General features: G+C 40.3%; 2 protein-coding genes across 3 annotated transcripts in view; one reads left to right on the top strand and one right to left on the bottom strand.

Moving 5' to 3' along the window:
- The window catches only part of dcp1a (decapping mRNA 1A), a 9,342-nt gene extending 1,904 nt beyond the window's left edge, over positions 1-7,438 (bottom strand). Inside the window, exons 1-9 of one of the 2 annotated variants that reach the window (XM_041064943.1) lie at positions 7,276-7,438; positions 6,910-6,950; positions 6,038-6,165; positions 3,448-3,514; positions 3,100-3,238; positions 2,398-2,493; positions 1,538-2,125; positions 1,119-1,352; positions 1-682 (exon numbers count right to left, since the gene is read on the bottom strand). The exon at positions 1-682 is cut by the window's left edge and continues 1,904 nt beyond it. In XM_041064943.1, coding sequence (XP_040920877.1) covers positions 602-682; positions 1,119-1,352; positions 1,538-2,125; positions 2,398-2,493; positions 3,100-3,238; positions 3,448-3,514; positions 6,038-6,165; positions 6,910-6,950; positions 7,276-7,407 — 1,506 coding nt within the window. In that variant the 5' untranslated portion in view covers positions 7,408-7,438 and the 3' untranslated portion in view covers positions 1-601. The remainder of the gene's footprint in view (positions 683-1,118; positions 1,353-1,537; positions 2,126-2,397; positions 2,494-3,099; positions 3,239-3,447; positions 3,515-6,037; positions 6,166-6,909; positions 6,951-7,275) is intronic. The other variant, XM_041064951.1, reaches the window with a different exon arrangement.
- A 1,256-nt stretch (positions 7,439-8,694) lies between these two features.
- Positions 8,695-24,887, top strand: part of cacna1db (calcium channel, voltage-dependent, L type, alpha 1D subunit, b) — an 80,405-nt gene continuing 64,212 nt past the window's right edge. The window contains exons 1-3 of the mRNA XM_041046622.1: positions 8,695-8,728; positions 11,744-12,212; positions 12,804-12,909. Coding sequence (XP_040902556.1) covers positions 8,695-8,728; positions 11,744-12,212; positions 12,804-12,909 — 609 coding nt within the window. The remainder of the gene's footprint in view (positions 8,729-11,743; positions 12,213-12,803; positions 12,910-24,887) is intronic.

Genomic DNA, 24,887 nt, shown 5'->3' with positions numbered 1-24,887 from the left:
TAAGTAGTATAAGAGTATAAGCACATTATAAGTGTTCCCATACTCTCGCACTGCGAGAAGCAGTAAAGACGTGAGATGAGCGAGAAAAGCAGTGTCAGTGATTCTGAGCTGCAAATTCATCTGTCCAAAGGTCGAACATGAAAAGATCTGAGGTCGTCTGAGCTCCACTGTGGACCCCTCTTCCAGAGAATCAAACAACAGCAACAGCTGAACTTTACCAAAACATGGCCAAAAGTTTCATCTCATTTCTGAAGTAAAAAAAAAACCTCAAGGCCACAAGGGGAAGTTTAATCCCTCTCTCCCACAGTAGTTCTTGTCTTGTCATACGTCAACAAAAAGTCAATCCGTGTTGATGTGAGTACCCAGGACAGCATCAGTGTTCAGGTAAGGACTCCAAAAAAAAAAAAAAAGTTCTGATTAAACAGTGAGGTGCATGCTATAATAACCCTTAGAGCACAGACTAGCTTTGAAGAGTCGTGGTGTACAGTGTGTCAACAACCTGCTTGCTGCACTTCTCTAACTCCCATTAACTCCTGGTTTTCTCACAGGTCGCAAAGGGGTTGTAGCAATAAAAGAAACAGTGATGAGAGCTGAAGTGGGACTATAGCTTCATGTTGCTGAAGTCCTTGGACAGAGTCTGCAGGTAAGCATCATGAATGGCACTGAGGAAGTCTGGGTCGTTCTAGACAGGGAGGTAAAGTAAAGAAGAGAATGATGAATGAGAAAACTACACGTGAGTGTGCATGTTTGTATACACACATTTTTCACTAGAATTTAACCTTTTCAACATAAAAATGATTGTATGTTCCCGGTTAAATAATAAACTTTGGAAAGTTATAAAATTATAAAATTGCAACTAACTGGAACTATTACTTCAGTAGAAAGTAATACAGATCTATAGTCAAATCTGTGTTGAAGGTGAAGTACATAGATCTGCCACTACTGTGCTGGCACCTCATCATTAAACTAGCACAGTATTATTCTGTAATGGATGAAAGAATTTTAACTATTTAACTTTTGTCAAGAAATGTGTGTGTTTGATCCAGTAGAACTAGGGTGAGTCAGACGGTAGAGGTCAGACAAATCTCTGACATTTATGTTTTATGCCCTTGGTTTACCTTAATGAGGTGTATCAGAGTCTCCTGTAGCTGTGTTTTGCTGCAGGGCGCTGGTGGAGGCTCCACAGCTCCTACAGAGGTAGAGGAGGCCTCAGAGGGGGCAGGAAGGACCACTGATGCTGCTGCTGCCGCAGCTGTTGTTGCCTTACTGATCGACTGCTGGAAGGCGCTGGGGGAGAGTAGCACTGAAATCTCGGGTGCTGGAACAGCAAGACCTGGACTCATGGGGACAGCCTAAGAATAGCAAGAGAAAAAACAAGGGGCACAGGAGGAGAAATGACACATGAACAACCAACATGCTGGAATATTATCTATTCTGTTTTGGTATAAAAGTGTATGCGAGAAACAAGATACTGATGGAGCTGATATCAGCAAAACAGATCCACAAAAACAGCTGCAAAGAAAACCCTTCAACTCACAGTCATCGGTTTGACCAGGTTTGGGGGCTGAGAGAAAACCTCCATCTCTTTGCTGTGCTGGAGAAGAGGTTTCCCCATTGGCTCCTGGAAGCTGTGGGGTGGGACCAGGGTGCTTGGCAGGAAGCTGGGTGCAAGGATAGGTTTGTGGATGTCTGAATTCACAGCTGGCACTGCTGTTTTGAGCGTACTGAGTATTTCCTGTTCCAAATAAGCCGCAGAAGTTGCTGGCGATGCTGCTGGACCAGCTGGAGCAGCACGAGGCTCTGAGCCAGCTGGAGGCACCAGGAGAGGTGAAACTGAGCACCGAGGCTGGGGGTCTGACCTGGGGACTACTGCCTGGAATACAGGGCTGGGATGCAGTGCATATGGAGCTGGGAGCAGGCCAGGGGCTTGGTGCCGCTGGTTGGACCCGGAGTTTTGATGAGCTGGAGTGGGATAAGACTGGTTCTGGATGTAGGTGGCAGAGGGGTCACTGGAAGCAGCGGTGGTGTTCTGTGTGGGCATGGCAGGTAGAGATGGGTCCTTAGGGAGGGACGAACCAAAAAGCTCCTCAACTGTGATCTGCTTCACCATCGTGTGAGAGCTCTGCTGGGTAAAAACAACAAATCTATGAGCTGGGTGGAAGTCTGCACTAACATCAACACTCATCTTTGTCAAAAGAACTTGAAAAAACGTGTTGTCGGCCCCTCGCCTCAGATAAAGGAGTCTAACTGTCTGTTTGTTTGCAGTTTTCTGCTGCCAAATGCTCAACCATGTATGGGGTTACAGTGACACCAGAGATAAAAACATGCACCCTCCTAAACAGTCTCTGTATGTGGGAGTGAACAGAGGAAACAGCATGCATCCATGCAAGTCTGTACCTTTTCGGTTTGCGGTGTGCCGTGGGTACGTTCTGTGGCGTTGGTAGCTGCTTTCACAATTGACTTTGTAGACCCATCTGTTTCACCTGCCTGAGCCTGCATTGCAGACACAGACAGACAGACAGACAGACAGACAGACAGACACACACACACACACACACATATATACACAAATTAAATGGTATTTTCAATTTTTCAAAAAGAGCCAGAGGATAAATACATAGACTGAAAGCAGGGGTTACAGGGCAAGAATATCATAAATTGAGACTTCACCTCTAGGTGCTTAAACACACGCCCCCACACCTGAAATAATTCCAGATTTAGTACCATTGTAATCTCTGATATGGATGTGCCTGACTCATGAGTCTGTGTATCCATCAGTGTTTCAGTCAGTGTTCAAGAGTTATGGATGGAATGGAAAAAAAAAAAAAAAAAAACATTCAGAATTTTACTCCTCAGACTCTGTGTTGGTGTTTGAGTATGCTGCAGTATACCACATTGTTTCTCCAGCCATGTCCAGGCTGTGGTCAACGTTCATGTTTCTTTTTTATGTATAATCTGCAGTGACTTTGAAGGTCGTATGTAGGGAAGAACTACACATAAACAGTACTCAAAATACTTAAAGCATAAGCATATTATTTTATCTATGAGCCTAAATAAAATGTTATGTTTGTATCTGCCAGTGTGCGTTCGCCTCCTCACTCTCTGGTATTCTTCCTTGGCTTTACTGAGCAGTTCCAGGATGTCAATGGGCCGTGGTTCTGCGACGCCATTGGTCCTCCCCGGCTCTGCCCTCTCTGGTGACTCCCTCTGGGCATGGTCTGCTTCTTGTTTTACAATCCTGGGGGAGAGTGAAAGCTTAACGCCTTGTCTGCACACCTACCCATTACAGCCTGTGTCAGATGTGTATTCACATATTCACTGATTAAAGTAAGGCTGCTTTTAAAGCTAACAGCTAATGGGTGGAAAATAACTTAGAAGAGATAACAGTGATGTCCTGTCCCATTTCATTCAAACACAGATACATAACAGACATGTCCTGCTACTTACTTGACCATCAGCTGAGCGATACGCTGACAGTCCCTCTTGTCATAGAACCAAATACTGTAGATACCCACTGCAAGAAAACACAAACACTGTACATTACACTGTGTCCACACTGGCAGGATAACAGAGGCAGTATTACATATACAAACACAATACAAATGCTGACTTAGTAGGGTACCTTAAATTAGCACATGCCTTAATTATTTTTTTCAAGTTTATGAATTAAAAACATGACCATGGATTAACATTTGAATAAAGGGATTTTTTAAAATATCTGTCAACCACTATTAGGGTTGGGCCAATGGACGATGCCATTTCCGATGGCTGACCGTCATCACAATGTTGAGCCCAGCAACCTGCCATACATTCCAGTGTCTCTGCTATAATGTAGGAAAACATATTTATTTCTTACTTATTTGAGGGGAATTCCCCAGGGATCAAGTAGAGCTGTAAAACTAATGGGTATGTATTTTAAGGAGTGTCAGCCAGAGAGTGCAAAAATTAATCAGGTGGATGTTTAACAGTTAATGGTGAAATGTCACTATTAGCCATTACCTACATTAAAACAAGACACATGTTTTGCTTGAAAAATAGATTACTGAGCTCACTCAACAAAACAATCTAATACACCACATTCGTCACCACACAAAGGAAACTGATTACTTGTTGGGCAGTAAAATGTGAAACAAAAACACTGTATGCTAGTAGTTACTGCTTGTTGGTATGACACTGGTTATGTATCATTTGTGTGTGTGATGAAACACTGGTGTATTCGAGGTCCCTTAAGAGGCTGTGGTAACCTAGCAACCAGTGTGTTTGCCTCCCTGCAGCCTCTACCGCTACCAAGGGGAATATGGAGAGGTGTAAATAGGTGTGTGTGCCAAAGTATACAGGTTTCTCTCAACAGTATTCTCTAACTTTGAGTACACTTGTCAACCTCAGGCAGCGAGTTCACCAGTACTCAAAGATGATTAGAGCAAGACACAAGTAACGGTTAATTATCAGAAGAGGAATTCTGAAGAATCCATATTCCCTGTGTTGGTCTCTCTGCTCTTCAATCAAACTTCAGTCTTGCTCCTGCTCAGCTTTCATCGTTTCTTCTTTGCTTTTCCTAATTCACAGAACAGGGAGGAGTCTTAGAGCCATCCTGAAGATATTTTTCTGTCTCAACATCAGAAACCTGGACTCTATACCACAACAAAAACCTTTGCTGGAGCACAATCACACCAAACAAACACAGATTAGAGCCTGACTGCTTAATGTCTGAGAAGAACCAAAGAATCCTCGGCCATAAGTTGTATTACTGAAGAAAGCTAAAAGACCGAGAGGACCAGGAAGAATTTACTCTGACCAGTCTTCCAGAGGTGACTGTCAGCTGCCAAGAGTTGGAAGCCTCTCCAACACATCTCGAGGAATACTTTCAACCACTGATTTACTCAACACCTGTACCCAGTTTTATCTGTCAGTTCGACCTTCTCTGTGGAATTAAAATGCTAACAACAGCTTTTGGACTCAAGTGAAACTACTGGAGAAGCTGCTTTGGCCTGAATACTAACAAGAAATTACATCATGCCTTCCATACCAGCCAAGCTGATAGGCAAACCAAGTCCAAAAGGGGAACAGTCTACTCTGACGTTGACCCTGGCCATGTTATTTTTTCTGATAAGCAAGCAAATGGGAAAACAATCCAATTCCTTATTCGTTGCCTTGATGAAACTCCTGTTCCAGCTTCTAATAGATTACCTGGGTGGCAGCGCTGTCAGCTATTTTCTGAAGATCTGAGGAATTTCTTCCTTTTCACCTTACTTCCTGCTGAACGCTTTCTATAAGGCTAGAGGAGCTTAACAGCGGCACTGGCACTTCACTAGATAAAGCACAGATCATCAGAAAATACACAGCTTATATAATAAAATATAGATCTAAAAGTAGTCAGATTCATCATTCTAGCTAATAGGTCTTTTTGGTCGCTTTTGCCCCAATGCCGAACGATACCAACCGTAGCCAAACCAAGCTGAAACTGTTGCTACCTGCCTGCATGAGGTCATGAGTGGAAAAGTCTCCTCTGAGGAAGTTTTCCTGCTCAAAGCGACTCCACGACACCAAAATGACTTCAAGCAAAAGGGAAGAGAGATGTTCCAGAGAACACTGAGGAGGTGTTTGTTTGGCATTTTCAGAGGTACTGTTTTGATTTTTTTATTTAATCTGTGTGTGAGATAGTGAATGTCACCAACATCTGCTTGGTGCTTTCCAAGATATGCACAGTGTGTACATTTCCTTAACAAAATCTTCAGTAACACAGTAGTGTTTCTTGGTCGTGCAGCAGAAACAGATTCTATAGATAAGAAATAAAGCATGGTACTCTCACTGACATAAGAGGATCTTTGGCATTTTGCACAGAATTTGTAAAAGTGTGATGACAACAAAGGGTCAAAAAGCTGGGCTTATGGCCTTTGATGGTTATCTAGAAACAGTCAAGTACTTAAAATAATAGTCTCTAAGATACATGTAATTTCAGTCCACACCAACACAGAAACAGGTTTGTGCTGTGCATGACATCTACTATTTTAGTGCTTATATTCTACAAAATACTCACAGTTGCCATTCCTGTAGAGCAGGAAGGGATCCTGCAGCTGGAACTCAAGGTCTTTGTTGATCGGCTCCACCAGGTTCTCTGTGCTCAGTCGGTTCATGATGGTGAAGCCATGGTGAGGGGAGGCAGACCTTATATGAAAAAAAGATTAAAGACGCTGTAAGATAAAACTTGCATGGCACAAAACAAAGCCATCACCTCCCTGATCATACTTTACATCAACTTATGCACTAGATTTAGTAAAAGCTTTAAACCTTACTTTGACTGAGTTGATTTTTATGTCATGATCAAACATAAGCAAACTTTCTTGACTTGAATTACATCAACATGAAGTGCGCTAAATTAATAAATTGAAATGTGATCTTATATAAACACATATATTACTTGAAAATGATATAAATATATATTTGGCAACGTACTGTGCAAACGTTTTAGGTCCTTCAAATATCTGTATTCTTATCTATCATGGAACAGCATCAGTGAGGCATATGATCATTCGCAAATTCGTTTTTCCGCACGCATACAGCCAATTCTTTATGCACTACATATAAAGAACAATCTTTTGCACAGTACCATATGTTTATTGTTTATCGTAAAAACGACTTTAAACAGTTGATCAATCACCAAAGTTTTAATTGCTTTTGCCCTTTTTCTTCTTGTGAAAACAAGGCTGTAATAAAAACAAATAAGAGCAAAGTAAGATATGTTTATAAGATGTGTCTGTCTCGATCTGCATTTAATGTTTGTTTACAAAAGCTGCGGCCTACACACGTGTGCAGAATACGTCAACTGACAGCACGAAGAAACGTAACGCTAAACAACACAACCCTCATGTTTATCCTGCCACCTTATGAAAAAACACTGTATATGCTCACCTGGCGTACACGAACAGGGTGCCCTCGATTTCGGTCTTTTCCTGAAATAAAAAGCAACGTTATGTGTTAAAAACAACAACCGTTAATCCAAACCGCGCTGAATAATAGCAACAAACCATGACTGTTAGCGTTACCAGCTAGCTTACGTTAGCTCAGGTAAGATAACGCTAACGTATAACCAAAGACTTATTATATATAACACTAACAGAGTGACATGGATACCGAAAGGGTATATCTGTGAACACATCTGGGTAAGCTGCAGTCTGATAAATCCCAACATATGTCTAGGTTGTTTTTGTTTTCTCGAGGAGTTAGCATTAGCATGCTATGTCTACGAAACAGTTTTGCGTCCTCTGACAAACTTACCCATTCGTTCGCTTTGGAGTTGAAGTTGTAGAGAGCCACCTGGCCAGTAACATCGAGCAGTTTGTTTATGTATGGGTCTTGTCTCTGTAGAGCTGCCAAGCTCATCATATGTCCCGCATTTACGGTCTCCATCGCGGATGTGATTGTTGCTCCCGCACGGTCGGATTTCTGCAGACACCGAAAACTTCCGCTTTCCCCGGAAATCACAGCTCTGAAAAAGTCGTTTGTTCCGCAGATACCAAGCTGTAGTTTAGGTAATTCTCAATTTGTTAGAGTATCGCTTAAAAACGAGCTAGCTAGGGGAATCGTCGGCTTTATGACTTTAGCTTATCTTAGCCACTGTGCTTTTTAAAAATTAAACCGGTTATATTACATATAAACAAGTGAAATTAATGAACAAAAAAACCTTCATGTGTTAACAGTTTTCAACACTGGAAAATAATTTGGCCAGATAATTTGCTTACTGAAGAAAGCTTCAGTAAATTAAATTAAATTAAATTAAATTAGATTAAATTACATTTCATCAAAACAAGAGCCTAAAACTAGTTACGCAGTTATTAAGTTTAGTTAACATATATTTCAATGTAATGTTGAAAAAAAAAAATATCAAGGGGATACATTTCGCTTGACCAATCATAAAGTGAGTCATATAATTTTTCTAAAAATTAACATCAGCAGTATCTTTTCATGTTAGATTCCTAGCCCACCACAGGGCTGCGCTGCAACACTTATTTTTGGGGTCCTGTTTGGGTCCTATCTGATCTTAAATCTGAGAACCTCTGTGCATTACAGACTACAAGTGAAGAGCTGTTAAAATGTTAACATGTCCTGTTGAGTTTAGGTTTCACTCAAAGTGAACCAGTTGTTTGCAGTTTAAGTGAAATCACAAGATTTCTGTATGCCAAGTCCTGACTTTTTTTTTTTTTTTTTTTTTAAGTTTTACGCAGCCTAATCACAATGACACACTGACAGTGACAAAAAATATAAATAAAGAACATTCAAACTAATGGAATGGTCCATAATGTTGTGTAATATTGTAATTATTTAGATAAAATACTATAAAACCATTTTAGATCTATGTTAACTTCTGAAAAACAAACAGCAAAGCAAAGCAAAAAAAAAAAAAAAAAGAAAAACCCGAACAGACAAACAATTCTCTCATTATTTATCATTTGTTATTTGGCCCAGTCGAGCTGCAGCTGCCTGCTTCACCTGCCTCTGTTGAGGGAACATTGGAGCAGGGATTATAATCGGAGGATTACGCGCTACTGTGAAACTGTTATCCTCCATAGAGGCACAGGTAATCCAATCACTGGTAACCTTCCAGCACAGCTCCGACAACTCATTTCCTCTCGAATCGCCGCGGAGTGAGGGCAGAAAACGGCGCTATGAGGCCCCAGAGAAGAGCCAGGTGACAGAATGCCGTTCATTATAAGGGGAAGACCCCTGAGGGGTAAGTCCATGGACCTGGAATACAGTCACTCTTTAGGGACTTAACCGGGGGGATTGGATGAGGGCACGGTGTTTATCCTCCTATCCAGAAATCTCTCTGGCTGGAGAAAGTCAGAGTAGTCTACAGAGACGCCATCAGATGTGTGCAAATAGTTTTCCTTTTGATCTGAATTGTCTCTTTTGCGTTATAATGAGTTATGGACTGTGCCATGACGGCACGATGCTACTGAACTGAAACATGGACAGAAATATAGAGCAGACAGATCCAATACATATTGTTGGCCTAAACATCCAGTGCAGCCTAATGTCATTTTCAGTCGTTGCGTTGTATATATTTTTTTAGTTCTGTAGATTTAAGGCTATACTTTCATAGACCAAGCTTTTGGAGCTGAGGCTTTAATTTGCGGGCGCCTCTCTGTGTGTCTGTGTCACATGCTGCTTAATTTATACAAACACTATTTATACAAGTTATTAATACAAATAGATCTAATTACCAACAGAATGACTCATTGTTGGCTTAGCTGTTTGCTGTCATCTCCCTGGTTTTGTTGCTTATATATGGTTTTCTTGCAGAACTCCATTCATTCATTGTTTACCCTTGTTTTAAACGGGTTTTTTTTTAAGCATAAATCACCGTCTCTGTCTGAAAACATTTCGCAGTCGAGCCAAAAATCATTTTCATGTCTGAGCTGAGATGCTTAATTCGCTCTGTGGAAGTTTCCTTATGGGCAGCAACAGGTGCACTCCCAGCTTGCACAGGTGATTCCAGTATACAGCAGGCTATGTGATTGTTCCAACTTGTCTTGGTCCGTCCCCAGCCACAGTGAGAATAATTGACAGCAGTGGATTGACTGCTGCTGTCAGCCCGTCCTCTCGGATCCGCCGTGAATCCGCAGGCAGGCACCCGGATGTGGCGAAAATGTTTGGCGCTCCTCTCAGGGTTTGCGCTGGGAAAACATTTTATGATTCAGGTTAAAGGCTCGGCTCAGGCTCGCAAGTCGACACCTTTGGATGGTTTTTCCAACGATGAGTTGGATGTAAAACGGATTTTTTCAATGTGGATTCGAGGATGCAAGAAGCAGATGAACAGTCAGAAGGTAAAACCGTGCGTGGAGCGCAGGAGGAGAGTTGGGAGCGCGGCGAGTGGGGGCGAGAGCGCTCGTATGGTTTATTCTCTGGATGTCTGCTTATTCTGTGCAACCTAACTGTATGCACCGTGTCGTGTCTGCTTCTTAGATGTCTTTCCAACTTATTATAGTGAAGAGATTGCGCAGGCTATTAAAATTATAAGCTGCATGGACGTAACACAGCAGTTGTCAAATCCGCTGGGAAACGAGTTGCGGCCAGTTCTCCGAAAAATGGTTGACCGTATTTGGTCCAATGTTATGGTCAAGTGATCATTTTGGAAACATGTGACAGCTTGTGGAGGGTGCTTTGTATCTGTGCGCCCTCCAGAATGAACGTAGGGGCGGTAAATCAACTTTTCAAGTAGGCCTAAATCCCGTTAGTTAATTTTTTTTGTTATTTTGTTTTCTATCAGTTGTCACTCTTTAGAAGTGCCCCAGACAAACACTGAACTGTTTTAGAAAAGCAGCCACAGGTCAAGGTAAAGTCGGGAACAGCAGCAGAGAGGTGTTATCGCGTCGTGTGACAGATGTGCGACATGCGAAAGGACAGCTGGGATAATTCCTGTTACATCTCAGAAATATCATCATGTGATTGTTAAATAACAGGCTGCACTTGTTGTTTTGCACCTGTGGTAATGTTATGTCGCGGAGTGAAGAAGGTCGACCTCTCCTGCAGATTTATCTCTTCCCTCACTCAGATTAGAGGTTTTGAATTTGTTCTATAATATTTTTTTCTAAACACACCAAACTTGTTTGCAAAAGGAGTTTTCACTGATCAAGAGTTGTGGTGCTTTTAAAGTACATTTCTGATGAATGATCAGTGTTTCTGATTTGACCATCATCTCAGTGTGAGAGCTGTTTTAGCTGGATGGCATGAAATGCTGGTTAGATGTGACTGTATTCCCTGATACGACTCTGCTGTAGAGTTGCAGTGAACCAAAGAGACTGTGTCAAGGGCACTCTTTTTCAGTCGAGGTTTGCATTGATTTTAATGACTCTCTCTGCCTCTCTCATTCATGCAGGCTGTCCTGCTCTCTCTCTATCTCTTTCTCTTTCTCTCTTCCACATTCCTTTCAAACAAATCCTCCTCCTCTTCTTCTTCCTCTGCTCACTTTTCTGCTAAGTTCAGCTTTCATCATCTTTTGTTCTGGTGGACAGTTACATATATTTGCAGAAAGTGTTAAAGCCGCACATGGCAGGATTTTATCTGAAATTATATTGTTCTTATCTGCATAAATTGCAAAATGAGTACATCCAGTCTCCTGTGTCAAAGTTATTTATTTTTTTTCTGGCACTTCTCTGCTTAAAGAAACAGGAAACTTGTCATTTTAAATCAAAATCATCACAGAAAGTGAGCTCTTTATGATGAGAAAGTTAGATTCATCAACCAACAGTACTACCAACAGGTTATTACTCATGTGTGTTATAGATATCAAGGTTCAACTTTTTATTTATCACTGTACCGTTTGAAAGGATATACGGACACATGAGAGCAACATGGCTTGAGCTGCAACGATTAGTCAATTAAGTGACAGAAAAAAATAAATCAGCAGATATGTTCATAATCGATTCATTTTTTTCCCCAAACATTTTCAAAGCAAAGTCTCCAGGTTCTTAAATGTGAGAATTTACTGCTTTCCTTGGTCTTACATTACATTACATTACATTACATTAAATTACATTTTTGGATTTTTGACAGTTGCATTGGTATCAGTGCATATGTTGTTTGATGAGTAACAAAAAATTGTTAAATAGTTTCTTAAAATGCACTATCAAAAAAATCAGCTGTGGGGAACATGATTTTTGCAGGTGCTTTTGTTCATATTCAGACTCAGAGTCTCAGAATAGTTTAACCATCTTCTCTGTGTTTCTCCCCCCTCTCCCCCCAGGGGCACAGTATGCCAGCAATAGAAGGACCACTCCCTCCACTGATGCCTCTGCGCTCTGGTCAGAAAGCCACACCCATCTGCACCAGCTCCATCCACCAGAACCCCTGCAGGCCCCTGCCAGCACAGGCAAGCCCGTCGGCTCCTCTTATGGCCTCCTTGGGGCCAATAGTGGCATCCAGGGTCCCGGTGGCACTGGCTCTGCCGTCAGTCCGGTCCTCGCTTGGCATGCCGCCATTAGCGCAGCTCGCCAAGCACAGGGCGATGCTGAAAAGCCTGACATGAGTTCACGGCCCTCAGTTTGCACCACCGGACCAGCTCCTGCGGGCTCACTGGCGCAGAGGAAGAGGCAGCAGTATGCCAAAAGCAAAAAACAGGGAGGGTCTACCAACAGCAGGCCACCCAGAGCTCTGTTCTGCCTCACCCTGAACAACCCGATCCGTAGGGCCTGCATCAGCCTGGTGGAGTGGAAGTATCCTTTAGCACAAAGAACAGTTGAATGAATGGATGGCAGATGTTTGGGTATCTGAATGGATTATGTTTGTTTGTATGGATAGATTATTTCATAGATTAGAGGATGGATGGTTGAGGGGAGGGAGTCAGTGAAGGCATGAACCATAACTTTATTGTTAGAATGAAAATGGCCTGTGGGCTGTAAGTGGCAGACTTGCATTATGTAGAAGATAGTTTTCTGTGGAAGCTTAAATAAAATGTTATGTTATTGATTGGTTGGGTTGATAAATGAATAATTTCATGAGATAGATTAACGACAGATGAATGAGTAAATTAATAAATGATAAACTAAATATGCTTTAATTTTTTAGTACTATCTGAATTTAGATAACGTTATAGACTCTGCGTCATAGGCTTTAAGCCTACTTGTTATCAAGTGAATTTAATTGTATATAGAGAGAAAACAAGGAGACTATTGCAGACAAAATTCATGGATTCGTCATCAACATCAACTTAGATGTACAAAGCCCTTAAAAAACTTCAAAGTCCTGATCCTTACCTTTTTTCCTTCTCTTTGAAATAAGTTTGTTCCTTAACGGTGTGTTTCCAGACCGTTTGATATCTTTATACTTCTGTCTATTTTTGCCAACTGTGTGGCCTTAGCCATCTACATCCCCTTCCCTGGAGACGACTCCAATTCTACCAACCAAGAACTGGTGAGTGGTACTGGAAAACACAACAACTAGTCTTGGTGATGTAATGGATAAACTGGGGTTTACACAACTATACCACACTGTGGTGTATATATACTGTGTGATGGATTTCAAGGGGTCAGAGGTGACTTATAGGCCAAAATTTTTTCCTCCTGGAAAGTGTGTGTTGTGCTGTATTCAATTGTCGGAAGAACACACTGATATTGTGATAATGTTGGGGAATGGGACTAATAAGGGACTGTATAGCTTTTCATAATCTTTAATATCTGTACTAAGCAAAATGAAGGCAAAATAAAGATCAGCTTATTTAGTGGACTTTTTAGTTAACTGGTGCTAAACAACATGCACTTAGAAGCAGTGAGGACATTCACAGCAGGCTTTATGTTGCCGCTCTTTGATGCTGCAGCAGCTACCTGAATTTGGTTGAATAAAAGGGATGCAGTCATAGAAGGTTTTTTTCTCTGCATTAAAAATAGGACAATGTCACTTAGACTTTAAAACCCAAATATATTAACTTGACTGGTCTTAAATTATTGCTTCTCTCAAATGATCAACAAGCACACCTTTCTACTTAAGATCTTGTGATGTGTAGACAAGCAAATAGTTTTGGATTTATTGCCCAAGTTTTGTGATATCCAAACCATATCCATATTCATCAATATGGCTGAATGGAAGTTTCATCTAGGTGCTCACAGCCCCAACATAACATTAAAAATTCACCAGCAGCTTGTATTTTCAGAAACAGTGTCCCCATTACTCCAAAATCCAGACCTCACTGTAAGTAGGTTTAATTACAAACACTTTCTATCTAATACCACAACAGGTTAGTGATTAAATTTGTTTGTTTTTTTAATAATTTGCACATTTCTTTGCTCTGAATGAGGTTCTGCAGATGTTGCGTGCTTTGTTGTGCAGCCAAAGGTTAAAAGAGTTTTTTCACACATACACTAGGCTGCTGGCTGCTCGTGCCACTATTTGTCATCAGCCAGATTACACACAAAAGCTAGGCACAACACCTTTGCATGTGTGTAACTGGCTGGATGTGTGAGCTGCGTCAGAGGGCTTTCCCGGCAATATTTGGATGGATGTGTCGGGTTTCATTGTTTTGTTGACACACGCAAACACTGATGCACGCATACACACACACGCACACACACACACACACACACAGTGGGGCATCCCCCTGTGTGTCACAGCAGTTCCCCATGTCTCCAGGGCAGCACTGAGGTGAAAAGAAAGAGGCTGTGGGAGCTGGAAACCAGTTTGTTTTGGTGTCTCCATAATTACAGTGTAGTTTGACAGCATCAATCCATAAACAAAACAATTATTATTACCATACAAAACAGTATAATGAATTAATTCATCTCAAATCTGATTACGTAATCCACTCAGACGATATTGTTCTTGAAATCTACAACAAAACAAGCAGTTTAATATTTTTTTAGACTCTAACACGGAGGACAACGTAGTTATTTTAACCCCAAAGGTTAGCTGTGATGTCTAACAAAAATATAGCTATTTGTGAGTGTGTATGCATAACAGAACATTACAAAACAAATAAAGTCTGAATAAATTATACACATTTTTAAACTGACCTTGCAACATAGAGTAAAGATAAAAATATATACATGGAAGGCTTCTGTTTTTGTGAATTTGTGTGTTTATTCACTTCACCAGAATCATTTCACCTCGGATTTTATTGCCAAAAGAGCAGTATGATTTTTTTTGGTAGTAGTTAAATCCTACAAGTGCAGCAATATCCTCAGATGACTTTGTCAAGCAGTGCAAACATTTGCTTTTTTTTCTCTGAGGCCGGCAAGGGACCTTCTTAGCTTCAAAGGGAATTGTGTATGTGTGTGAGTGTGTCTGCGTGTGTGTGTGTTATTGTGTGCATGTTGAGTGAGTGAGAGACCGACACAGAGAAAACGTAGCATGTTCCCTTAACAGATGGGAATTATTCATGCTGTCCAAGTCTACACTCATCACTTGCAGCACAATGTACAGTATGTGTGTGTGAGAGAGAAGGAAAGTATGAATTTTAATGCAGCTTTTTGTGTCTCTGTTCTGTCAGAGAGAATCTAAGCATGTCACACTGCTCTTTCCTGGTTTCAGAGAGCGATTTGTAATCATCTTTCTAATATCAGAATTTCATTTTAGTTCAGGTTCTGTAATATTTTGATAATTTAATGTACTCCAGATCGCAATGAGATGAGGCTCAGCTGTGATTGTCCTTATTCATTGTGGTTTTTGTCATCATTGATCATATACATACACATACATATTTTAGAACTGCAACTAAAAAGTGTTTTCGTTATTGATTAAATTGTAGATTATTTCCTCAAATAATCGAATAAAGGTTTTGTCTTTAAAAATACCAGAAAACAGAAACACTGTGAATCGCCACACGCAGAGGTGGGACGACTAGTCTGCAGCCCACTGGGTCCATCATCTCTTTCCAAGAATTTGGAAAAAAACACATAAACAGACATTACAGAAACTGTAACAGCCCCCACACCGTCAATCGTTGTTCAGGAAACAAGACTAAACAGTTGTTTACTTATGAAGGAGCCCTTTGGTAGCCATTTGCAGAAGATGTAAAGGGGTACAGGATATGACTAAATGCACTGCTTTGGGGTGTTTCTAAAGATGTGAGCATAGTTTTGTGTGACAAATTAACATTAACATTAACAACATATATTCTGTGGAAGCCACAATAGGTGCACCAGTGCAAACATCACAACATACGTGTTATACTTAACATTACTTTGCTCCTAAATGCATTGCCTCAAAAAGAAAATGCATCCACAACAATGACATAAAAATAGCAAAACGTTCACTGTGGATACCTTTATCCAGGTTGTAAACTGCAGGTTTCAATTTGGTTTTCAAGCTGAACCCAAAAGATGCATGAATGGTAAGAAAGTGTGTGTTGTGATTTGGAAAAAGGTCTGCAGTAATGTAAAATATCTTTGACCTCCAGTCGTTTCAACCTGCACTTTTCTTTTTTCGTGTTACCTAAGGATTTTCATCCCATTCATACAAGAAGAATACATCACTTTATTGATGAATTTATAAGTGTTTCAAGAAAAGTCACTGCCCATTGTGAGTTTGTGAGATCTGTGTGGTTGTATATTGGAGTATGTGTTTTATTTTAAGAGATTTGTGTGAAAGTGAGGGATTCAGTGTGCAGAAGAGAGAAAGTGTGTGTGTGTGTGTGTGAGCAGGTTGAGGGATTAAGCAGGGCAGTGGATTAGTTGTCAGTAAATGAGTGGAGGTTACGGGGGGGGGGGGGGGGGGGGGGGTGGATGGATGGATGGATGGGAGGATTGGTGGATGGGTGGAGAGATGTAGGGCGGGAGCTTACAAGTGGGAGGGTCCACTGACAGAGGAGATTTTAATGGATGCTGTCATCTGACTGACTCGATTTCTTCCCTATCCATCTATCTATGTAAATGGGTCTAATCAATAGCTTTATATGTTTATTTAATTGAAAATATTTGTCTCTGTATCAGATTAAGCTACCTTCTACAAAACACAAAATTACAGAATTATGGAAAACAGTGAAAATGACAAATATACAAGTATTACTCAGATATAAAAAAAAGCATTTTTTTAATACTAAAATAATAAATTATAATACCCTGTTATAATTTTGTCTCCCTACAGTCTATCTGAGTCAGCATGACTCTTCGTTCACTTTAGACTCTCAGGCACGGACTGTAACTGAAATGTGCTCAAACAAACAACAGAGGTGAAAGTTTATGGAAGAAAGTGACGCATTTTGTTGTTATGGAGGAGTTCCTGACAGCGCTGTCGGCTCATGTTGATGTTGCACAAAAAAATTACGCTAGCATAGATATTAGAAGTCATCTCGAATACGGCCTTCAAGGAGCGATTCCAAATTGAGCATGAGCCTGCAGTGCGTTACTGTACACCCAGTCTTTTTGTGTTTGTGACCTTTGTTTTGTTTGTTGCTCACACTGTTGTGTCCCACTCTCTCCTCATCTCTCCATTACTCTCAGATTATTAAATTTGTCTTTCTGTCTGCTTAACTGTCTCCGTATATTCCTAGGCTTTCGACTCCTGCTTTCCTCTTTGTCCCCCCCCCCCAACCCCCCTTTATCTCCCCTTACAGTGTGGAGTCGAGAATGATTAATATCCTATTAAGCCGGTTAGTGATTTAGCAGACTTATGATGGCCCCTTTGGCCGCTAGCTGACTAGCATACACTGCTGATCAGCTCATAATCCCATAACAGTCCTATATGAATCTGAAGCATGAGTATATGGATTCAGAGACACAGTGTGTCTGTGCGTGTGTGTGTCTCAGTCAACAGCTTAAAGGCATGTACTGCATGTACCTTAAAGCAGACATGCTCAGTCAGGTCAGTGAAAAGTGACTGGGACAACGTGATCGTCCCTCTGCTACGTTTTTAACAAAAACAGATTCTGTGTATTTGTGAGTGGTTTATATTATATCAGTATTTAGGATTTATTTCATAATTAAAGTTTGTTGTAATAGATAAAAAGTCAGCATTAATATTGTGATTATCTCTGTATAATTATGGTGCAATATGCACCAACATACACATACAGTCACATCCTATCAAATCAAAAGCGTATTTATTGTCAAATAGTTTTGCCAATGTTTCACTGGCACACAATGGTATAATAAAAACAAAAAGATATATAGCACTTTTTAGATTTCACACAATGAATAATACAAGGATTTTGAAGATGTTGAATCATTGCCCAGCTCTATCTGAGCGCTTACTGTATATAGGGACCTGGCATGAAGTGAAGAGAGCAGGTGTGATAGTACCAGAACAAAAAAAAATATATATTGTAGGTGCTACAGTGCATGTATCAGAAGAAGATGTCTCCCAGTGTGATGGCCCAGTTTACGGACTGGTTGTGTATGCATTCTGTTCTCATCACTGGACACCATTTTAACTGCATGTGGGTGAGGCTTCACATGAACAGCATGAGTCAGAGATCAAAGGGTAAATAATCTTTTGGCTAATGCAGGGATGGATATCAGAGTTAAAACCATGGTAACAAGCCACATAATTTTCTGATTAAAACCATAGGCAGACTCTGCAGCAGGGGTGTTTCAAGGTGCCTGAGAATAGTCATGACATCAAGTCAAAGCACACAGCAGAAAAACATTGAGACTTCACGCTAATTTCATTTCCTTGAAATGCAAAAAGATAATAACTCTTATAAACCAGCCCGCACAAAATGAAATCTCAATGGAAATTCTTCTGGATGTAGCCCACTTTCATCTCCAAATCTTGTGGTTTTAAATATATTTTAGAGTCCTTGTGGGTTTAAGGTCTCAAACTGTTATGTCTCAATCAGTTTAGCTGATGTAACCTACGGCATATTAAACCTGGGTGGTTGTCAAGCAAAGTGCCTTTCGTTTCTCATCATTTTCAGACCAAAGTCCGGTCTGAGGTTTAGACTTGATGGGATTAATTTTACAGGAGAAGGTTACGAAATGCACTTTCAACCACTGCAATTACATAATTTAGTGCAATTTGATTCGCTCAGGAAAAGTACCAGTACCTTAAACCTGTTCTTAGGCACAGCCCTTATTGTGCTGTACCTACTTAAGAGAATGAAGAAGAATATATTTTTCAAATATGCAGCTTATTTTTATGGTGTTAGCATCTGGAAAGTGGGTTGGACAACGATCCATTAAAACAGATACATTACCAGAGCAGGAATCCTTTCATAGGTAGGGAATTGTGTTCTGTAAACACAAGATATAAAGTGATTCCTCATTTCTCTTCACTGTGATTCAGAAAGATGTTTGAGTTGGTTGTATAACAGCAATCATGAGACCTGAATGGTAGAAAGTGGGCAGGTTCATCCAAAACAGCAGTGCAGGAGTGAGTTCATTCAGTTTTACGTGTGTATGTGTGTGTTCACACATGTATGTTGTTTATCAGTCAGACAGTGAAAGCACAGACTTTATGTTTGTGACTTCAGGGGATGAAAACATTTCCCAGAGGACAATACATCTGCCCAAACTGAGCTGTACGTGCGTGTGTTTGTACGTGTGGGGTTTCCTATGTGTTTTTGTGCCTGTGTGCATACAGTGCAGAACAGCATACCTGTTTGTGTGTATATCTATCACCTGCACACGCAGCCCGCAAACACTTGTGTATGCGTGCGTGTGCATGTGCTGTAACCATGTATGATATCGTTATATGTTTTTTGGGTTGCATGTGTTTGTGTTTGCGTGTGTGTGTGAGTGTGTGATTCTGAGAACAGAATGTCAGGTTGCGTCATTTTTCTCTCTGTCAGGGATTAAAGGTTTAGAGCGGAGGGGAAATGAGAGTCACACTAAGCAGCACACTACTCCATCAAGCACGTGAGTGTGTGTGTGTGGGCGTTACTTTAATCTTTGCATGTGTGTGTGTTGTAATGGAAGACAAAGAAGGAGATGTAGACAGATTGAGCCTCAGAACTTAGAGGTTCTTTTATGGATGTTTTGCAGTGTGGGCTGAGCAATAACAACATAACATAATTGACTTGAGTGACCGAGTGTAATCGTACCATGATTATATGATCATATGGCATTAATGTCTTACACAGCTGTGTTGTCCTAATTGACCATTCCTGGTAAATTGTATTAAAAAAAATAAGAAAATGATTTCTAAAGGTTTATAACTGGTTATTTTAGCTCATCATTTAGTCCATAAAATATCAGAAATATCTAGAAAAATGCTCCTCACAATTTCCTCGAGGCCCAGGTGGCATTGTCAGATAGCTTGTTTGGTCTGATTGACAGTCTAAAAATGCCCAGATTTTCAGTTTTTAATACTCAAGAAAAAGTAGTAAATACTATATATTTGAGAAGCTGGAACCAACAAATGTTCTATCATTTGACCAGCTGATCAGTTGACTAGTTGTTTCAACACAAAATAGGTTTTTGCTTTATACAGTTTTGTCTGATCTAATGAATAGTGGAACACAGTCAATTGCATTGAATGCCATGTATGTAAATGCAATACATTTTCCATGTTGTATTATGTTACAGAAGAATATTCATATTAATGTTACAATACAGTGAGTTAGGGTTATTTGATATAATGTTGATATCATCTGTCATTTTAACATCTATAAACAAGAGAGGGAGGGAGAGAGAGATCGATTAATTATATTGGTGATCAGACTAAGGCAGCGTGTGACTAGTTGTTGACCTAGCAAGTTGTCAGCCTTTAGGGCAGCATTTTGATACACACATACACAGGCGAACACACATGTACAGATCCTCACACACATTCTGCACTTCCAGCTGTCGTTTTGTTGAAATGTGTGTCTTTGGTCTGTTTGCATGCAACCGTAATGTCTCCATCTTTATGTGTGTAGATTTATATACTGTATGTTTGTGTGTAGGTGGGTGTAAGGAAGGATGGAGGTGTCTTTATGTGAGTGTGCAGTATGGGAGGTGAGGCCCTCTCATTAGCAGCTGGGCAGAAAAGCGTGGATGGTGTGTGTGTTTGTGTGTGTTTAAACTGAGACGGACAGGCAGTGGTACATGTTTGGACACTGGAAGGAAAATTATGAAAAGGCTGTTGTAGGTCACGGTCACAACAGCCACATAACACCTGTGAATTATAAAACTCAAAAAACAAAACCATCCCTGCCACAAAGTTATGGTGAGACTGTGAATGACGTACACACACACACACACACATTCCCATTTGCTTATTCTATCAACAGACAGTCTCAGAAGTTAATTTCTGGCATAAAATGACATATACCGTAACAGAAGATTTTATCCCCCATGCAAGATTTTATCCCCACGTGTGCATGCACGAGTGACATGCACGAGTCTGGTTGATGGAACATAATGGCTGATAAACTTTTTAGTCACGTCTTCACATTGTTTACCATCCAGATGTCCTCCGAATGGAACTTGGTGTCCCACAACTTGTCACAATCAGATCACAAGTGATCATGCCGCCCACACACTGGCCTTTGACAGAAATAGAAAAACTCTTTAATTTATTTCATATGGTTAAAATGAAAAGCTCAAAAATAATTTTAATCAAATGGATGCTATGGGATATGAGTTGCTAATAAATAGGGTATTGTATTTAGAAAGTATGCACTGTTTTTCATTATTACTTTATTGCTATTATAGTATTAGTATTTGATCAATGTTCCAGGGGTCACCTCTTGATTTGCCAGATTGACAGAAACCAGCAGCACTGTGGGACTGATGGTGGGATGGATGGAGAGATACAGTGAAGGGATGGAGACTGGGTTGAATAGTGTGGAAAAGACCATAGATAATGTTCTTAAAGCTTCATTTACCATGTGGGTTTACACTCTGTTAAGGTTCACTCACTGTCCACGTGTCAGGTTTGTGTGTGTGTCTGTGTTTGTGTGTGAGGGTCTTGTGAAATGTCAACAGCAGTTTCACACGCTTCAGTGTGTATGTGTGTCTTTGTGTGTGTGTGGGTCCTGACATGATTTGTCAATTAACCAACAAAAGAATGAGCTGTTGAGTATTTTTATAACAGATGGATCATCTAAGCTGTTAATTAAGTGAATTAAGCAATTAAGTAAAAATTTCAAACATTTTCTTGTTACACCTTCTGAAATGTGAGAGGTCACTGTCAACTCAATGTGATTAATTGGATTGAGTGGGCTGTGTGTATATGTGTGCGTATGAGCAACCATATATCCTGTTTTTTTCTCTGCTTCACTGTAAATGGAGTAACTTTGGATTACCGAACTGCTCAGACAAAATAAGCAATTTTAGGGTCAAGCTGGAATTGTAACAAATTTATTTAAAAAAATCAGTTAATTTAAAAGGGTAGAGGAGTGCCCCATGTTATATTCACTACGGCTTCTAGAGGTCGCCTGAGTGGAAAACCTATGTAATAAGCTGCTTGCACAGATGAACTATAGGGCTGTCTTTTACAGGACGACAGTCTTGTGAGGCCACTGTAGGCAAATCAGTCTGCAGTACTGGACTTTTATATGATTTTTGCATCCTTCGGATGAAGTACCGTAATCTGTCTGCTTATCTAAAAGCATTCCTATCTGGTTATTCTATCCATTAGTAGTGTCTGAATTGATTTTCCAGAAAATATAGTTATTATATCACAAATATTGTAAGAACCGTACATTAATTTTAGAACCCCTCTATCTGTGTGTGTTTGTGAGTGTGTGTGTGTGTATGTGTGTGCATGCACAGTAACTGTTAAAGTAGCCTCAGGACATCTGTGATCATACAGCTTTATTAGAGTGCAGTCCCATCATTGTGAGTCATTTCCTTCCTTCTCTGAGCTGTCACTCCTCTTCATCATTATCATATGTTAAATATAGACTCGGTGTAGAACTCCAGCAAACATGCCCACAAATACACCATCTTTTTAATTGAAAATTATACGACTGAAATATTTGTTTCAGTGGGTTCGAGCAAAAATACTCGTCAGAAAATCGCTGTTATGAAATTTTCCTGTAGCAGCATCTGGGGGACAAGATGCCATATTTGTATCCATGTTCACAGACACTTTAAATGCTTACATTTAGTTTGATATTACTTTTTATGAACAATATACTGTACACACACACACACACACACACAACAAGACTTACATATGCATGTCTCAAGGTTATGCAAGTGTTTGTGTATTTTAAAAGGAGCCCAGGGGCTTTACAGGTTTTTAGGCCGTAGGGTGACAGATGCCCAGATGTCAGGAGGCCTGTTGGACCAACTGCTTAGCACCCAAAGGCCCAGGGACCACAGACACTGCCGGGAATGTGGGACACAAACACATAAAAACACACTCACACACATACACACACACTCTGTTTCTCTCTGTCACACACTTTTTTAAGCTGTGTATTCCAAAATCTCACTTTGTTCAGACATTAGCCACAGAGTTGAGCACACTTAATGAATACAGTGTTAAGCCTTGTACACCAGACCAAAGGACTAAAAACAGAGTGTTCTGCTGGACTTGACCCAAATTGCTCTCTGTTGAGTAGAAACTCACGTAATTCAATTTCAGTGAAAACACAAGAAGCAAATGCAGATAATATTAATTTTATGCACATTTAAGCACAAAGTGAAGCATAGGTTATTAAACCACATTCCACATGAACCTGCCTTTGGGATACGTGACCACATGCTGTGCTTGGTGTGAATGAGGAAATTTTTTTCCAATATATCTGCTTTAAAATACGTAGTTGTAATACAGAAGTTCACTTCTGCTGTTTTTGTTGTGTAGAAACAAATTGCACTCTCGACTAAAGTAAGAAGAAATGCAGATTTTTTGAAGGTATTTGTTTTGGATTTGGATGATCCACTGATCCACTTTCTCACCCTCAAACATGTCGGTGCAGTTCTGTAGGTGCTCCATGTTTCAAATGACAAATGTATATTATTTGAACGAAACTGTTCAAAATGAATAATGGAAGTGGCAGTAGATTGAATTACTAGGAAATGTGATGAGGAGATTATCTGTTACAGCTAAGCAGGTTTATGGCCCGTGGGATAAATGAGAACTTAAATCTCTTTGTAGCATACAACAGTTTTCTCCTTTAACAGCAGGATACTTTGCTGAGTGAGTGAAGACCCAAATAACCTGCAACTGAGGCTGTTACACTACTTAGAAAATATTTTACTATTCAGTCAAAGGTGCCTGCCATGGGAGTACAGCTATAATTACATTCTTTAGTGCAAGCTTCTAAATTAGTACTTTATAACTTTTAATATATTTTGAAATTTATGTACTTTGATCTGACTTTTAGCATTTCAAAGTAAGGGGTGTTTCCTCTATAACCAATACCTTACTCTTCTCTTTAGCTCGGGGTAGTGCACTTTAGTTGTGGCATCATATGCTCATATATATTTTCACTGCAAACTCAGATAGGCCCTAAAATATTGCTGACTGTCTTCTCTGTTTAAAGTTTAATTTTACTTGTACCTTTCTGTGCTTACCTTGGTGGACAACATCCTGTGCTATCAGGGTTAGACTGTATTGTTAACAAGATCAGGATTGTTGGATTAAATTTTACAGAGGTTCCCAGAAACAAAAGTTATTTTAGAATTTCATTTGCAGATGATTATCAGGGTGATTGCAATTTAACTGCCCATTCATGTCATTGGACAGGCAACTGTTTTGTTTCTAGATTGTCAGCAATAATCTTTGCAGGTTTACTCTGAGGAAATCTCTCCAAAATGTCTGTGCATCACGATGGGGAGAGCATTGTGTTTAAAGTGGATGAATGTAACGTAGCCTTTAACATGCCTACATATAATGTACTGTGTGTATCCATTTGTACAACTACAGGTGCACAAGGTGAAATTACCAAAAGTGCTTAGGCAGACCTCAATGTGCTGGAAGTACTTGGCATTGTGCCACAAGGTTCACTAGACTAGAGCCCTATGGGTTTTAAAGGAGACCCTGTCGTTTCTTTCCTGTTTCTTACCGACAGTCAACACTGTCAAGACCAAAACAACAATGAATTATCATGCTAATGTATTGTCTGTGTATCCAGAACCTGATTTAGCTTATTTGTCCATGCCATAGGTCTCCACTGTTGTCCAAAAACAGCTCCACAGGCTAATAACTACACTGCCTATGTATTTTAAGTAGCTCATATTCATTGTGTTGCTCCTTCACCTCGTTTTACATACAGCACAGCCTGCTGCCGTGACAACTGTGGCCATGGAGACTTGTGGAGTATCCGAAGAGCAGGCTCTCAACAGGAGAGAGAAAGGACGGAGAGAGGAGAAGAGAGGCAGACTGAGAGGAGAAAGAGGGGATCAGGAAATGAAAAAAAGAGCAGAGGAGACAGGAGAGTGGTCAAGAGAGGGGAGAGGAGTGCAAGGAGAGCAAGGAGGAGATAATAAGAGCAAGAAAAAAGGCAAAGACACAAGGAGGGAGGAGAGAGGAGGTTAAGATTGTAGGTGAGAGGGGAGAATTAAAGAGGAGGAGAGAAGGATAGG

This window comes from Toxotes jaculatrix, chromosome 2 (assembly GCF_017976425.1).
Source record: "Toxotes jaculatrix isolate fToxJac2 chromosome 2, fToxJac2.pri, whole genome shotgun sequence".
NCBI lineage: Eukaryota > Metazoa > Chordata > Actinopteri > Toxotidae > Toxotes > Toxotes jaculatrix.
The sequence above is the reverse complement of the archived record's forward strand: the minus strand, read 5'-3'. Positions and strand labels throughout refer to the sequence as shown.